Source organism: Heterodontus francisci, chromosome 17 (genome assembly GCF_036365525.1).
Source record: "Heterodontus francisci isolate sHetFra1 chromosome 17, sHetFra1.hap1, whole genome shotgun sequence".
Taxonomy (NCBI): Eukaryota; Metazoa; Chordata; class Chondrichthyes; order Heterodontiformes; family Heterodontidae; genus Heterodontus; species Heterodontus francisci.
In genome coordinates this window covers 76,564,094-76,582,016 of record NC_090387.1, presented here as the reverse complement: position 1 = coordinate 76,582,016, position 17,923 = coordinate 76,564,094, and the positions used below count along the sequence as shown (strand labels likewise).

At 44.6% G+C, this 17,923-nt stretch overlaps 1 protein-coding gene across 1 annotated transcript in view; it reads right to left on the bottom strand.

Moving 5' to 3' along the window:
- The window catches only part of ogfod1 (2-oxoglutarate and iron-dependent oxygenase domain containing 1), a 41,024-nt gene extending 29,788 nt beyond the window's left edge, over positions 1-11,236 (bottom strand). The window contains exons 1-4 of the mRNA XM_068049948.1: positions 11,014-11,236; positions 8,422-8,570; positions 4,670-4,716; positions 2,220-2,320 (exon numbers count right to left, since the gene is read on the bottom strand). Of these exons, the coding sequence (XP_067906049.1) occupies positions 2,220-2,320; positions 4,670-4,716; positions 8,422-8,570; positions 11,014-11,167 (451 nt within the window). The 5' untranslated portion in view covers positions 11,168-11,236. The remainder of the gene's footprint in view (positions 1-2,219; positions 2,321-4,669; positions 4,717-8,421; positions 8,571-11,013) is intronic.
- Between the last annotated feature and the right edge of the window lie 6,687 nt (positions 11,237-17,923).

Genomic DNA, 17,923 nt, shown 5'->3' with positions numbered 1-17,923 from the left:
GAACTATTGTTTTTTTATGACAATCGACAGTGGTTTCATGGCTCATGACTGAGACTAGCTTTTTTTTTTTAAATTCCAGCATTATTAATTGAATTTAAATTCCACCAGCTGCCATGGTGGGATTTGAACCCATGTCCCCAGAGTCATTACCACTATGCCACCACCACCACCTCCCCTATGCATACCATAACACAAGATCATCTATAAAGGGAGGCGGTGGCGTAGTGGTATTGTATTGGACTAGTATCTCAGAGACCCAGAGTATTGCTCTGGGGGCATAGGTTCGAATCCCTTTCAATTCAATTGAAATTCAATTAATAAATCTGGAATTTTTTTAAAAAAAGCTAGTCTAATGATGGCCATGAAACGGTTGTTGATTGTTTAAAAACCCAGCTGATTCACTAATCTCCTTTAGGGAAGGAAATCTCCTGTCCTTACCTGGTCTGGCCTACATCTGACTCCAGACTCACAGCAATGTGGTTAACTCTTAACTGGCCTAGCAAGCCTAGTTGTATCTAACCCGCTACGAAGTCAAGAAGAAATGAAACTGGACAGACCACCTGGCATCGACCTAGGCACCGGACACGACAATGGCAAACCCAGCCCTCATGACCCTGCAAAGTCCTCCTTACTAACATTAGATTAGATTAGATTAGATTAGAGATACAGCACTGAAACAGGCCCTTCGGCCCACCGAGTCTGTGCCGAACATCAACCACCCATTTATACTAATCCTACACTAATCCCATATTCCTACCAAACATCCCCACCTGTTCCTATATTTCCCTACCACCTACCTATACTAGTGACAATTTATAATGGCCAATTTACCTATCAACCTGCAAGTCTTTTGGCTTGTGGGAGGAAACCGGAGCACCCGGAGAAAACCCACGCAGACACAGGGAGAACTTGCAAACTCCACACAGGCAGTACCAGGAATCGAACCCGGGTCCCTGGAGCTGTGAGGCTGCGGTGCTAACCACTGTGCCACTGTGCCGCCCTGGGGGCTTGTGCCAAAGTTTGGAGAGCTGTTCTACTAGTAAAGTAACAGCCTGACATCTCCTTAGACAGCACATTCCAAACCCACAACCTCTACCACCTAGAAGGACAAGGGCAGCTGATGCATGGGAACACCACCATCTGCCAGTTCCTCTCCAAGCCACATACCATCCTGACTTGCAACTATATTGCCATTCCTTCACTGACGCTGGGTCAATATCCTGGAACTCCCTTCCTAACAGCACTGTGGGTGTACCTACCCCACATGGACTGCAGTGGCTCAAGAAGGCAGCTCACCACCACCATCTCAAGGGCAATTAGGGATGAGCAATAAATGCTGTCCTAGCCAGCGATGCCCACATCCCATTAATGAATAAAAAAATTATCTCTAGTGTATGCCACTGCTTTGGTACACCTAATGTGCAGCATTCCCATTCTGTTTAACAGTACCAGTGTGATATCATCAAGAACTATCTCCAATGTGAAGAGGAACATTTAAACATTATAAGTTCCAAGCTGCTAAGAATCAGAAGATTAAATATAGGATTGATAACTGCTGATACTAACAGCAACTAACAAAAAATAACTTTAAGACAATGATTGACCACAAAGGAAACAGATGGGAAGGATAAGGGGAACAATTAGTAGACATGACTGCTTCGAGGGTCTGGGTCACAAAAATAGATGAGGAAAACATGTTTTTGAAAAAGGCACCAAGTGGGGCAACAGTCACTGCCGTATCAGCAAAATACGGGTAAACCGTCAAAAAGCTATATTAGTAATATGGGCAGAGCTCAAGTGTACGTGTTTTAGCCGTGATTGGAGGAGTTTAAAGAAAGGCACCATATTCAATGCAACATGAAGGATAAATATCGCACAAATCTTTGTATCTGTGGAGAAGTCTCCTGGCTTGACCAGTAGATATTGTCTCCCCACCGGTGTAAAATAGCTTGGCAATTGAACCACAGACCTGAGGTGTTGAGTGATCATTTTAGTCATTTCACCTAACAAATGGAATACGGTTTATCTAATATCCGCCGTACCTACTACAGTACCTGTGAAATGCCACATATGCAATAGCTCAGTGTAATGCAACAGTGCCAGTGTGATATCACATGTGCAATAACCCCAATGTAATATAATACATAAAGTACCCTTGTAAAATGGTATGTGTGCAATAAACCCAATGTGTACCACACTATGTACTGAATGTTGCATACCTGTGTATTCATATTTAGCACAGGATAAATCCACTGTGCTTTCCAATTTTACACCAGCAATATCTGACAGCCACGTACGAAAGTCTTCAAAGAGTACCTTCCTGGAGAGAGAGAGAGAGAAAAACAGCTGAATGACTGAATCTTAGCTAAACCCAAATTCGATCATAAATTCCACAAAATTTAAACAGACTGGGGAGCGAAAAATTCTCCATGAGAACTGTAGATATCATCTAAAATTATAGTACATTACTTCACCAGGTACCTACTGAAATCTAGCGTTTACGCCAATACTGACACCACAGTGAAGGAAGATATGATGCCATTTTCTGAGAGGGCTACTGAGTAACAAATGTTTACCCATGTTCCTGCCTGCACCCCCTTAGGTGAAGTACTAAGATTTTATAGCACATATATTCTAGCAAACCCTGGTGAAAACAGTGCAAAATGATCAAACTAACCTCTCTCTCCCCTTTAAAAAGGGCAGTCAGTTAGCATGTTAATCACTTTTATAAATCCAATCTAGAGAATTAAAGTTTTAAAAATGAACGATTCAGAAAGTGATTGGCAATGTGCACAGTAACCCTGCTGGTCAGGGCACAGCTCTTCACTATCTGCATTTCCCTTATCTCGTCAAATCAAAAAAAAACAGTTGGTCTTAAGCTATGCCATCTTCCTTTGAAATCTGTCGCCTTTAATTGACCGGTGGTTTGTGCCCCAATGCATGCTACACCTCCTCCCTGCAGAATTTATCAGCAAGGGGCCAGGAAGTGGGCAAAGCTTGCCACTGAAAGCATCAAGAAGGCCCACAAGGGAACAAATTGAGAAAAGGATCTATTATTGAATGTATTAGATAGGTTTCTTCATCTTATCAGAGTTGCTGGAGATGATAGACAGAATATTCTGGTAATTTTTTATTTTCAGGGATCCGGTCCATTTCTGGAGCAATCTTCCAGCAAGTAGCCTCTTCACTGGCCACCTCCACGACCGCCACCCAATTAAGGATGGCAGACAGGTTCCTGAGACTGCAGGCCCAGAGGGCCCACAGCTGTGAAAGGCCAGCAGCCCCACAGGGAGAAGTGGGCACAGCTCAGGCAGAAAAGAGAGTGCGAGGGAACCTCAAAATGAAGATGCCCTCGGAAGCGTTCTTAAAATTGCATAAATAAGGAGGGCTGAAGACGGTAGGTCCCTCAGAACAGAAGGGAAACCCCTCTGGAGGATTTGTTTGAGCCACCAGTGTGGTCTTTCCTACCTGTGGCCCTATCCTTGGGGCATGGAGCCTCCAGCTCAGACAACCACCCAGCCTCTGCTGCAGGGAGTACACCTCCATAGAGCTGCTGGGCTCAACACTCATTGGGAGTCGACTCCAATGCTGAGAAGATCCTGGCAGGGCCCTTCCCATCTCCCTCATTATTGGCTACCCGCCACTTCCAGGCAGGTAGCAACAGTCCACATACATACCCCTCTGGCAAGATTGCCCAGAGACGGGAACGTGCCGGCCTGCCTGCCAACCTGATGCCCCAATTTCCAAGTTTTCTCCCAGTCCTGCCTTTAAACCTGCCTGAGGGTGACCAAGAAGATTTTACCCAATGTCTCAGAGAACATGTTGGGGAAAGGTCATTCATGAATACTTTCTTATATTCTTGTAATGTGCCTGGCAATGGCAATGAGATACAAACTTTATGGTCATTCAAAACACCGGTGGTGCTAGCGAACTCAGTGGAAAAGAACTTTTCTTGTATTACCATGTATTAAGGACAGTGTACTCAATGAAAGTGTTGGAGGGAACACAATGCAATATGGTGGTGAGGCCATCAGTGAATGTTGCAGAAAAGAGATATGATTGAGCGTCTGTGAGAAAACATTTTGTAGAGAACAGGAACTGAACAATGTAATCCTTCATCATCATGCTGGTTTGTATAACCTTTTTCCTTCATGCTGTTAATTATTGTGTTCCTGTCTCAGCCAGAGAAAGTGTCTAGTACATGAGACCAAACAAACGGAGAAAACTTTTAACAAAAAGGTCAGAAAAAAAAATATTTGAGAGAGATTCCCAGAATTTGTGCAGAAGTAAACACCAGCTTGCAGATTTCACAAACAGAGTGGAAGTAACAATAAATATGCTTCTGCACAGTGAGATGGCTTGGTTGAGTTCAATTTGCTTCTTAGAAAAGTTTTACCAAACGTAATTTATTTTCTGCCAGTGACTCTTCCAATAGCTTATTCCTATTGCATTTCATCCAAATGTGCAGCAGCAGCTTTCTCTCAAAGGTACTAACTTCACCATCTCACTAGTTTTCATAACATATACAAAGCATACTGGAGACCACTCAAATGAAAATCAGTGCTGCAACAAGGGAAACAGGTCTGAAAACACAACACATTTTAGTCCAATAATCAATTCAAATAGTTCCCTGAGCAAGCTCAGAGAAGATGGGTTCACAGTAACTCACCTTAATGCTGAAATATGATATTCTTTCTTCTTCCGGAGGTCATCAGACTGTCAAAGGGAAAATAAAATATATCTAGAACCTTTCCTTTATTAGCTTCATTTGATTACCTACATCTAGAACATCAATTAGCTCTGAATATTCACATCTAGAATGTCACTCTATCAGCTTAGTGTGTATATTTGCATTCAGAATCGCATCTTACCAGTGCTATAACCTGTCATTTCAGGTATCACAATATGGAGGTTGGTTGTGTTTTATTCCCAGTCTCTGTTGATTATATTAGTAAAAGCTCAGACATTAAAAAAAGTCAAAAGAACAAAAGAAAATTACAGCACAGGAACAGGCCCTTCGGCCCTCCAAGCCTACGCCGATCCAGATCCTCTATCTAAACCTGTCGCCTATTTTCTAAGGGTCTGTATCTCTTTACTTCCTGCCCATTCATGTATCTGTCTAGATACATCTTAAAAGACGCTATCGTGCCCGCGTCTATCACCTCCGCTGGCAATGCGTTCCAAGCACCCACCACCCTCTGCGTAAAGAACTTTCCACGCATATCCCCCCTAAACTTTTCCCCTTTCACTTTGAACTCGTGTCCCCTAGTAATTGAATCCCCCACTCTGGGAAAAAGCTTCTTGCTATCCACCCTGTCTATACCTCTCATGATTTTGTACACCTCAATCAGGTCCCCCCTCAACCTCCATCTTTCTAATGAAAATAATCCTAATCTACTCAACCTCTCTTCATAGCTAGCGCCCTCCATACCAGGCAACATCCTGGTGAACCTCCTCTGCACCCTCTCCAAAGCATCCACATCCTTTTGGTAATGTGGCGACCAGAACTGCACGCAGTATTCCAAATGTGGCCGAACCAAAGTCCTATACAACTGTAACATGACCTGCCAACTCTTGTACTCAATAACCCGTCCAATGAAGGAAAGCATGCCGTATGCCTTCTTGACCACTCTATTGACCTGCATTGCCACCTTCAGGGAACAATGGACCTGAACACCCAAATCTCTCTGTACATCAATTTTCCCCAGGACTTTTCCATTTACTGTATAGTTCACTCTTGAATTGGATCTTCCAAAATGCATCACCTCGCATTTGCCCTGATTGAACTCCATCTGCCATTTCTCTGCCCAACTCTGCAATCTATCTATATTCTGCTGTATTCTCTGACAGTCCCCTTCACTATCTGCTACTCCACCAATCTTAGTGTCGTCTGCAAACTTGCTAATCAGACCACCTATACTTTCCTCCAAATCATTTATGTATATCACAATCAACAGTGGTCCCAGCATGGATCCCTGTGGAACACCACTGGTTACACGTCTCCATTTTGAGAAACTCCCTTCCACCGCTACTCTCTGTCTCCTGTTGCCCAGCCAGTTCTTTATCCATCTAGCTAGTACACCTTGGACCCCATGCGACTTCACTTTCTCCATCAGCCTACCATGGGTAACCTTATCAAACGCCTTACTGAAGTCCATGTATATGACAGCTACAGCCCTTCCCTCATCAATCAACTTTGTCACTTCCTCAAAGAATTCTATTAAGTTGGTAAGACATGACCTTCCCTGCACAAAACCATGTTGCCTATCACTGATAAGCCCATTTTCTTCCAAATGGGAATAGATCCTATCCCTCAGTATCTTCTCCAGCAGCTTCCCTACCACTGACGTCAGGCTCACCGGTCTATAATTACCTGGATTATCCCTGCTACCCTTCTTAAACAAGGGGACAACATTAGCAATTCTCCAGTCCTCCGGGACCTCACCCGTGTTTAAGGATGTTGCAAAGATATCTGTTAAGGCCCCAGCTATTTCCTCTCTCGCTTCCCACACTAACCTGGGACAGATCCCATCCGGACCTGGGGACTTGTCCACCTTAATGCCTTTTAGAATACCCAACACTTCCTCACTCCTTATGCCGACTTGACCTAGAGTAACCAAACATCTGTCCCTAACCTCAACATCCGTCATGTCCCTCTCCTCGGTGAATACCGATGCAAAGTACTCGTTTAGAATCTCACCCATTTTCTCTGACTCCACGCATAACTTTCCTCCTTTGTCCTTGAGTGGGCCAATCCTTTCTCTAGTTACCCTCTTGCTCCTTATATATGATTAGATTAGAGATACAGCACTGAAACAGGCCCTTCGGCCCACCGAGTCTGTGCCGAACATCAACCACCCATTTATACTAATCCTGCACTAATCCCATATTCCTACCAAACATCCCCACCTGTCTCTATATTTCCCTACCACCTACCTATACTAGTGACAATTTATAATGGCCAATTTACCCATCAACCTGAAAGTCTTTTGGCTTGTGGGAGGAAACCGGAGCACCCGGAGAAAACCCACGCAGACACAGGGAGAACTTGCAAACTCCACACAGGCAGTACCCGGAATCGAACCCGGGTCCCTGGAGCTGTGAGGCTGCGGTGCTAACCACTGCACCACTGTGCCGCCCATAGCGGCATATGAATAAAAGGCTTTGGGATTTTCCTTAACCCTGTTTGCTAAAGATATTTCATGACCCCTTTTAGCCCTCTTAATTCCTCGTTTCAGATTGCGCCTACAATCCCGATATTCTTTCAAAGCTTCGTCTTTCTTCAGCCGCCTAGACCTTATGCATGCTTCCTTTTTCCTCTTAGCTAGTCTCACAATTTCACCTGTCATCCATGGTTCCCTAATCTTGCCATTTCTATCCTTCATTTTCACAGGAACATGTCTCTCCTGCACGCTAATCAACCTCTCTTTAAAAGCCTCCCACATATCACATGTGGATTTACCTTCAAACAGCTGCTCCCAATCTACATTCCACAAGCTATGGTCTTGTCTTAAGAGACTAAAAATGGCAAGTGCTCATAAGTGGAACGAACAAGTAATTTGCTTGTCCTATATCACTCTCGCAAGATCACCTCATCCAACGTCATTCCAGGATTCTGACTGCACAAGAATCACCTTACCCGACATCATTCCAGGATTCTGACTGCACAAACATTTCCTCATCTGACATCATTCCAGGATTTGTGCTGCACAAGAATCACTCACCCGACAGAATTCCAGGATTTGTGCTACACAGCAATCTCCTCCCCTAACATCATTCCAGGATTCTGATTGCACAACATTCTCCTCACTCAACATCATTCCAGGATTTGTGCTACACAGCAATCTCCTCACTTGACATCATTCCAGGATTCTGACTGCAAAGAATCTCCTCACCCAACAACATTCCAGGATTTGTGCTGCACAACAATCTCCTCACTTGACATCATTGCAGGATTTGTGCTGCACAAGAATCAGCTCATTCAACACCCTTCCAAACATTTTGCTGCAGAAAGACCTTCCCACATTACAACAGTGACTACACTTCAAAGATAAAAACATGGCCTTGGGATGTCCTGAGGTTGCGGGAAAAGCTTTACATAAAGGCAAGTTAATTTCTTCTCTCTTTCATCTGACTCTATCACTCCAGTGTGTCCATTCCACTCTGCTGCACAGTGATTCTCTTGCCCTACATTACTCCAGTGTATCTGGTCCATCTGCTGTACAGATATTCCCTTAATCTACACCGCTCTTCTGTATCTGTTGCACCATGATACATGAGGTCCTTTCATTCAACAGCATTCAAACAATGGAACTAGGAACTCCATAGCTCAATTTTATTGATGTGCACATAGCAACAGTTCTTGCCTCTTTGTTAGCTCTCTCTACCCAAACCTTTCCTTTGCCCCAATCTGTTTCTCACCTGTTTGAATTTATAGAGATCATTTGATTTTTCATGAAAGTTCAGCTGCAAAAGCTCATTCTGAAGCCCTTCCAGGAATGCTTGACTCTGGATAAAATTTGGAATCACACAGTGTGTAAATGGCTGAGTGCTCACTAGCAGACCCTGCTCTGTAAAGGGAAAAGGAAAGGCAATGTTAAATACCTTGGCAAGGAGCATTTTGCTGCAATAAATTACAGACATGGGAATATTTTGTTTACAATTCAGCATCTTTTCAAAAGTAAAAAGGAAGTTGAATTGTCACAGATTCCTAAAGAGACAACAAAGAAGAAATAACTGTGCACTGTAACTAGTACCATTGGTCGCAGCCAAGTACACTTTCATTTATACCACCTGGTTTGGAATGGAATTATCCTGGCCGTGTAAAAATTCAACATGTGCAGGGCTCTCATACTGGCCATTAATGCCTGAATGTAAAAATTGTGCAGCTCAGTGCATTCACACTCTCTTTGCAATTAAATCAAATCAAATATGCTTAAGAGGTCTGATAGACTTTCTGAGCACTTTATGAACACAGGTTTGATACCAAACTGGAGTTACAGCCCATTCTTTAATCCAAGCCCATCAAGGCTGCTCCCTCTGGAGAACCTCATACCGTTTCTCTCCAAAGTCAAATCATCACCGAACTTCAGATTGATACTGTAACCTTAGCAACAGTGTCAAACAGAGCCTGCTTCTCAATGACTCTAAATTCTATGCATAAGTGCACCATCAGTTACCCCTACTGTACATGTCTTATACTTTAAAACTGCCAGCTGGAAGCAGCCTGAAACTTGTGAAGGCACCACTAACCTCCAAAGCAAGTATCCATTTACCCTAAATCCTGGTTTCCTATCCAGCAACCAACTTTGTGTCCATGTTGCTTGATTCTGAGGCAGGGCTACATTTCCTCTTCAATAAACACCTGGATTTTTCTCACAAGCCTTTTTGTAAGGCATCTTATCAAATGGCTTCTAAATATCCATTTCCTTTATCTAGCCACTCATCTCTGCAAAATAAAATCCTGTTAAATTTGTAAAACATGATTCCCTTTAGCAAATCCATATTGAGTGTCCTTGATTAACCAACAGATTTCTAAATGCTCATTATTTTTATCTTGAATTATTATGGGATTGAAGAGCCAAGTTTTTGAATCCAAGACCTTCACACAGCATAGTCACTATTGTTATGTAGGCAAACACAGCATTTCCCACAGCAAGCTCTCAAAAAAATCTGCAGAAATGAATGGGCAGTTAATCCCTTTTTTGGTGGAGTTGGTCGGTTGAGGGATAAACGTTGGCTAGGACACTGGGAGAACTTCCCTACTCTACTTAAAACATTGAAATCAGATCTCTTACGTTCACCTACACAAGCAGGTGAGGCTTCGATTTAATAGCCTGGATTTCATAGACAGCGGTGAAGTGACAGCGCTTGGCGCTGACCTAAAATAAAATCTGCCGACGAAGATCTTGTCTTGCAATATCTGTGGCATGTATTCATGTATTTCCCCTTCCCCAACATCAATCTAAACCTGATGCCAAGCCATGGGGATCTCCAGATGTCCAGCAACGGTGATGCCATCAAGAAGGGTAAGCAGCCAACCACATTGAAATATTCTCACAGACAGCAAACTAGGAGGTAAAATGCACTTAACTTTTCACTTTTAATTAAAACTTTACTGACAGTGAAATATATGATTGGAATATACACATGGGATTAAGGTAGCAGCTGAAATATAAAACAATTTTTAAAACAAAATTTAAAATGTGATTATTGGAAGAAATTTGTTATTCCACAAATATAAAATTAGTCTTCCAGGGACAGTGATGCTGTTCAGCAGTAGTCTGTGCTGACCATCAACCACCCATTTATACTAATCCTACACTAATTCCATATTCCTACCACATCCCCACCTGTCCCTATATTTTCCCTACCACCTACCTATACTAGGGGCAATTTCTAATGGCCAATTTACCTATCAACCTGCAAGTCTTTTGGCATGTGGGAGGAAACCCACGCAGACACAGGGAGAACTTGCAAACTCCACACAGGCAGTACCCGGAATTGAACCCGGGTCGCTGGAGCTGTGAGGCTGCGGTGCATTAATAGCGTCAAAGTGCAAGTTTGTCAGTTCAGTGAATTCAAATTGATTGCAGACTGGGGGTCTTAACAGCACACCCTTTGAGGAAGTGTGGAATCCCTGACAGTAACTTCTGGATTTCCACATTTAATTATGCACTTGCGGAATTCAGATATTGCCATCAATTTCAGAGATATAATGGCTAATGCTGACAGTTTAGTCATCATCTGCCAATGTTGCGTGTGAAAGACAATGCAGCGCTCCCTCGGTACTGCACTGAACTGTCAGTCTACATCACGTGCGCAAATCTGAGAATTGGGCTTGAATCCATGACCTCTGACTGATACAGGACAGCACCCACTGATTCAAGCCGACACTTCAATTATTTCTCCGATCTTGACACCTCTCACTGTCCCGCTTCCTAACTTTCTGTCTCTCTTCGCCGTCTGAGAGTTGCAGCCCCTTCTCCCAGTCCCATATACGCTTCCCCTCACCATGTGAGTACTCGAGCCCCCGGCTCCAGGCCTCACTCACTCGCTCCTTCGCTTCCAACAGGAGCGGGTTGAGTTCTGCGACCTCCCGCCTCTTTAGCTGCCTCTTCCTTCCGACCCAACTCTCCGGAGCGCTCCGTAGCCTCTTAGAACTCATCCCTTCCCCGGAGCAGCTGCTCCAATCTTACTGATCACCGCCTCCCACTGCCTTACCGAAGAACTACAATTCCCGGCAACACCCGGCACACCACCAAGAACAACGTCTCCCACAACGGCGCCGCCGAAAGACCGGATAGGAATTGCAGCCACTGGGGCAGCCAGCGGTGGAGCTCTTTAATACTGTTGGACCATGGCAACTGCAACACGCCTCATCCGAAAGTAGAATAAGGAGATAGTGAACTAGTGAACCTGCTCTTGCCAACATTTCTGTCTGGTCTATTCTAGTGTTCCAATGAGCATCAACGCAAGCTCGAGGAACAGCACCTGAGCTTTTGAGATAGTGAAGCGGGACTGCAGCCACTTTTAACAATATTTGTCCTTTGCTGATACTCTTAATAGTATTAAGAGTTGCCATGAATGACATTCTATAAAGGAACAAAAGAACATCATCAGGTCAGTTCAAAATTCCTCCATAAACTATCCAACAACAACAGCAATTTGCATTATATATAAAAACAGAAAGTGCTGGAAATACTCAGCAGGTCAGGCAGCATCTGTGGAGAATCAGAGTTAACGTTTCAGGTCAGTGACCTTTCATCAGAACTGGCAAAGGTTAGAAAAGAATCAGGTTTTAAGCAAGTGAAGGTTGTTGGTGGGGGTGGGGGGGGGGGGGGGGGAGAGGTGAAGAGAACAAAAGGGAAGGTGTCTGATAGGGCAGTGGGCAGGAGAGATTAAATAACAAAGCTGTCCTGGGACAAAAGCAAAGGGTGTGTTAATGCTTGTGGTGAAAGACAAAGCATTAGTCCAGAGAGTGTGTTAATAGTGGGATAATGAGCAGCTCTGTCTACAAGAAAAACAGACGTGTGTTTAAAAAATAAAATAAAACGAAATTTAAAAAAATATAAAAATATAAACAAAGGCCAGTCACGCTCTGAAGTTATTGAACTCAATGTTCAGTCTGCAGGCTGTACAGAGCCTAATCGAAAGATCAGGTGCTGCTCCTCAAGCTTGAGTTGATGTTCACTGGAACGCTGGAGCAGGCCAAAGACAGAAATGTTGGCATGAGAGCAGGGGAGGGGGTGTTGAAATGGCAAGCAACCGGAAGCTCGGTGTCATGCTTGCGGACTGAGCAGAGGTGTTCCGCAAAGCAGTCACCTAATCTGCTTTTGGTCTCCCCAATATAGAGGCGACTGCATTGTGAGCAGTGAATACAGTATACTAAATTGCAGGAGGTACAAGTAAATTGTTGCTTCATCTGGAAGGAGTGTTTGGGGCCTTGGATGGTGAGGAGAGAGGAGGTAAAAGGGCAGGTATTACACCTCCTGTGATTGCATGGAAGATGCTGTGGGAAGGGGACGAGGTGTCAGGGGTGATGGAAGAGTGGACCAGGGTGTCACAGAGGAAACGATCCCTTCAGAATGCTGACAGGGGAGGGGAAGGGAAGATGTGTTTGGTGGTGCCATCACGCTGGAGGTAACCACTTTGCGGAACACCTCTGCTCAGTCCCAGGACAGCTTTATTATTTAATCTCTCCTGCCCTCTGCCCAATCACACACCTCCCCTTTTGTTCTCTTCACTTCCCTTCACCCACCACCCCCCCCCCCACCCGCCCCAACAACCTTCACTTGCTTAAAACCTGATTCTTTTCTAATCTTTGCCAGTTCTAATGAAAGGTCACAGATCAAAAACATTAACTCTGCTTCTCTGTCCACAGATGCTGCCTGACCTGCTGAGTATTTCCAGCACTTTCTGTTTTTATTTCAGATTTCCAGCATCTGCAGTATTTTCCTTTCATTAACTTGCATTATGTAGTGCCTTTGTCATAATGAAGTGTCCCATGGTGCTTCACAGGAGCATTACCAAACAAGATTTGACAAAAAGCCACATAAGAGATATTGGGCCTGATTTTTAAAGCGCACTGAGTGCAGGTGCAGAGGCAAGTGCAATTTGAAGATTGCATTCTCAAGGTTGGCACTGGGAGCCATCGCCTCTGGAACGCAACGTCATTTTTAAAGGGATGCCAGGAGGGAACCGGTCAGGTGCATGTTTCCAATTAAGTGCTTATTGAGCTCACTAGACAGCTCATTACAGGCTTTTCTGCAATAGTTTTTACATTTTATAAGCTGGGAACATGGAGAATGCCATGTGGGGAATACAACAGGGTATTCAAGTCACAAATACAGTGGGGGTCATGAGAGATATGGGAAGGGCTGATTAAAATACTGCAGAGACACGAATGAAAGTGAAGCTGCTTCAAAAGTGCCACAGAATGGCCATTGCTGCAAGTGTAAGTCTTGCTTTTCTCAGTGGTGAGTGGCAGGAATCCAGAGAGGGACGTGAGGCCACTGGCATCACTTGGGCAGCTATGGTTGGCAGGGAAGGCCTGGTGAATGCAAACGCCCAGCTGAGGGAGTTCGGATGGGAACAAGCTACTCTGACATTGGACAGAGCAGCTAGGATGATCTGCAGCAGATGCAACCTCCCCAGAGTGCAGGAGACCAGAGGAGCAGAGCAGGAGGCTGCAAGGGGAGGATGGTGTGACCCAGAACATCGGGTGCATAGCCAAGAGTCAGTTACCTGCAAATGACAGAGCACCAGTGCTGTAGGAACTTGTGCCTATCCAGGCAGATGGTGTTGGACCTGTGTGCTCTGATCCACAATGACCTGAGGCCTCACAGCCCCCATGGCACCGTCCTGCAGCCGTCAAGGTCACGGTCATCCTGAATTTCTATGAAACCAGGTCATTCCAGGGATCAGCTGTTAACCTAGGTTCCATTGAGCAGTCAGTAGCTCATCACACCATCAGGGAGGTGTCATGGAGGCCCCCACCTGCCAAGAATGAGGCATATTAATTTTGTCATATGAACATTGATTTTAAACTGTTGCTGGAGTGAAGAAAGGACTTGTTAAAAAAATCACCAGACACTTGGCTGAAAGGGCATTTGTATACTAACAGACAGTGCCTGTGGAGACAATGGACTATTCCCTGGTCCACTTAACCCACAATGGATTTTGATCACCAGACATTGAAGATGTAAGGAAGAGCATTCCAGAGACTGCTAAGATGAAACAATCCACAAAACCTGGACTAATTAAACCAACTGGCTAGTCCAGGTTTTGTTTTGAACTAGCGACAGACAGTTTGAACTCACAGAGACTGTTTGCTCCTGGACTGAGAAGACCTCTCCTGTCTGCTCCCATCTCTTTCTCACAAGCCTCTGGACCCTGTGAAGACATGTGAACCTCAAGAGAGAAAAGTCTCCTACATTGAACAAGATTTAAGAAGAATACTGGGCCTTAACAAAAAGCAAAACCTACCTACAATCAAGGACTCTACAGTGAGCTCAAAGATCAGTAACCAAAACCATCTTCAGATATTGCCTCAAACATTTCCACTTTATTTCTGCTGCTCTTTTCTGTCTCTATCTGCATGTGTGTATTGCGTATGCATGCTAGCCAAGCGTGTCGCGTTTCCGTAAGTGTTAACCAAATTAGGGTTTAAGTTTAAGAAAGTTCAACCTTTCTTCTTTAAACCTAAGAAAACCTGTTTGGCTGGTTTCTTTGCCTTACAATTGGAAAGCAATGAACAAGGATTCACCAGGGGGGAGATAAAACATGGTGTGTTTAAAATTAAACCCTGTTATGTTAAGACCAGGTGAAGGCTAAGAGGGAACTCTCGACTCCTTTCTTACCTGGTCGTTACAGAGGTCACAAATGCCATATTCAGGAAATGCGAACTACATCCATTTCGACACAGATAGGCCTGAGCAAATACTGAGAGCATTGAGTCGAGCCTCCATCCCTAGATTCCCCCAGGTGCAGGGCATCATCACTTGCACCCATGTGGCCATCATGGCACCCAGCAACCGGCCAGTGAGATCTATCAACAGGAAGAGCTTCTAATCCCTCAACATCCAACTGGTTTGTGACCATAACAAGTGCTTCCTCTAAGACAAAAGCAAAATATTGCAGATGCTGAACATCTGAAACAAATTCAAAAAATGCTGGAAATACTCAGCAGGTCTGGCAGCATCTGTGGAGAGAAAAGCAAAGATAACATTTCAGTCTGTGACCTAAAGCATTAGTCCAGAGAGCGTTAATACCGGAATAATGAGCAGCTCTGATTACATGAAAAATAGGTACATAATTTAAAAATAAAATATAATAAAAGGCCAGTCATGCTCTAAAGTTATTGAACTCAATGTTCAGTCCGCAAGGCTGTAGAGTGCCTAATCGAAAGACCAGCTGCTTTTCCTTGAGCTTGCGTTCACTGGAACACTGGAGCAGACCAAAGACAGGAATGTTGGCATGAGAGCAGGGGGGAGTGTTGAAATGGCAAGCAACCGGAAGCTCGGGATAATGCTTTTGGACTGAGTGGAAGTGTTCTGCAAAGCGGTCACCTAATCTGCGTTTGGTCTCCTGCGATTGCATGGGAAGGTGCCATGGGAAGAGGACGAGGTGTCAGGGCTAATGGAGGAGTGGACCAGGGAATGATCCTTTCAGACAGCTGACAGGGGAGGGAAGGGGAAGGTGCATTTGGTGGTGGCATCACGCTGGAGGTGCCGGAAATAGGGGAGGATGATCCTTTGGATGTGAAGGCTGGTGGGATGGAAAGTGAGGACAAGGGGAATCCTATCGTGGTTCTGGGAGGGAGGGGAAGGGGTGAAGGCAGAAGTGCAGGAAATTGGCCGGACAAGGTTGAGGGCTCTGTCAACCACAGTGGGGGGAATCCTCGGTTGAGGAAAAAGGAAGACATATCAGAAGCACTGTTGTGGAAGGTTGCATCATCAGAGCAGATGCATCAGAGATGGAGAAACTGAGAGAATGGAATGGAGTCCTTACAGGAAAGGTCACAGACCTGAAACGTTAACTCTGCTTCTCTCTCCACAGAAGAGCTTCCGCTATGTCTGCTTTCCTGGCATCTACCATGATTCTTCCTTCTCTAATCGAGGCTGCCTCAGTACTTCACTCCAACCCTAAAGTGTGTGGATGGATCCAAAAGGACAAGGGAATTCCCTTGAAGAGATCACTACTGATCCCACTATGGAAGTCCCAGACAGAGGCACAGAGGTGAAATAAACACCTGCTCAGCGGGCCAACCATTGAGCAGGCTATTGCATAACTGAAGATGCAATTCCGGTGCATGGATTGGTTGGGTGGTACCCTCCAATACCCTCCTCAAAGGGTCTCAGTCTTGTGGTGATCTGTTGCACTCTCCATAACATGACCCTCCGGAGAGATGTGGACCTTGAGGACAGTGAGGCTCTGGAAGGAGACAGTTCATCGGGGGAGGAGTAGGAGGTAAGTGAGGAAGAGAAAGAGGGATGGAGGGGGATAACACTAAACAGAGAGGTGCCCCTGCTACACAATGAGGTGGCCTCCTCCTGTACCCCTTCATGAAGAAGACCTCCCTCCTCTCCCTCACAGCCTACAGCATTAGATCCAGATGGGCGTTGATGAAGCGAGGATCTGCCCAACCCTAGTGACAGGGTCTTACTGCTATTGCAGTTAAAGCCACAGTCTGCTCTACTGTGCTTTCCATCAGGATCCCTTCTCCCGCACAGCACAAATATGACAGTGCCTAGCAATTAAATTCCTCTCACACTACTCATTATAGTTTGGATTTAGCTGAGTGCTGTTACAGAAATTGAATATTGAGCACAATGTTATAAAATAAGTCCAGTGCTGTGGAGGGAGAAGTAGAATATCAGTTTATATCAAATGCCAAAGTTGAAATTGTTCATCCAATCCTGTTCAGGTATGTTAATTGGCTGATAAATATTTGTTGCAACATTGACCTGTGGCAGTCAAAGTCACTACCGCATTGAAATTATTTGATACCATCTCATTTCAAGCCACTATTAGTGACATTTGCCAGAATAGTTAGCTGTCCATACACTGCTCCTTTAGGCTGATGACTTGTTTGCCAAGGGAGCATATTGATCACTTACCCAATAGCACGCAGAGGGCACAACACGTCTGCAATTCTGTTGGGTTTCTAATGGTGCATGGCCTCATTGATGGTTCCTGTGTTACCACTAGGGGCCAATAACAACCCTGTGGCATATATGAATCAAAAAGGATTTCATTCCATCAATGGCAGGTGGTCACAGACCACGAAAACTAAATAATGCAGATGACTCCAAGCAGCAGATATGATGCTATCATCCTGCGATAGTCAATGAATTCGTAACTCTTTGGAGGTGCATGGAGAATGCGACTGTGGGACCAGGGCTGCACCTTTCTGCCAGAGTTCAATGACAACAGTCTGCAATCTCCACACTAAGACCTGTCCTCACTGAAGGAGAAAGTTCTGGGAAATGTTACAGCCATGTTGTCCATTTAATAAGCCTCCCTCAAGTGACCTAGCTCTTTAAGAGCTTCTGCACTTCAAATTTAGTGCTTTCCACTCCAATACCATTCCCTCTGCAAGGGGCAGCCATTCAAAGAGCAATTTTAAATTACAAAATATTGTGGATGCTGGAAATCTGAAACAAAAAACAGAAAATGCTGGATACACTCAGCAAGTTGGGTAGCTTTTTAAAAATTTATTCTTGGGCTGTGATCGCCGCTGGCTAAGCCAGCATTTATTGACCATGCCTAATTGCCCTTGAACTGGTGATAATGATCCTCCTATTTGAATCGCTGCACTCCAGGTGGTTTAGGTAAACCCAGAGTGCTGTTAGGGAGGGTGTTCCAGATTTGTGACTCAGCGACAGTGAAGGAACAGTGATATAGTCCCAAGTCAGGTCGG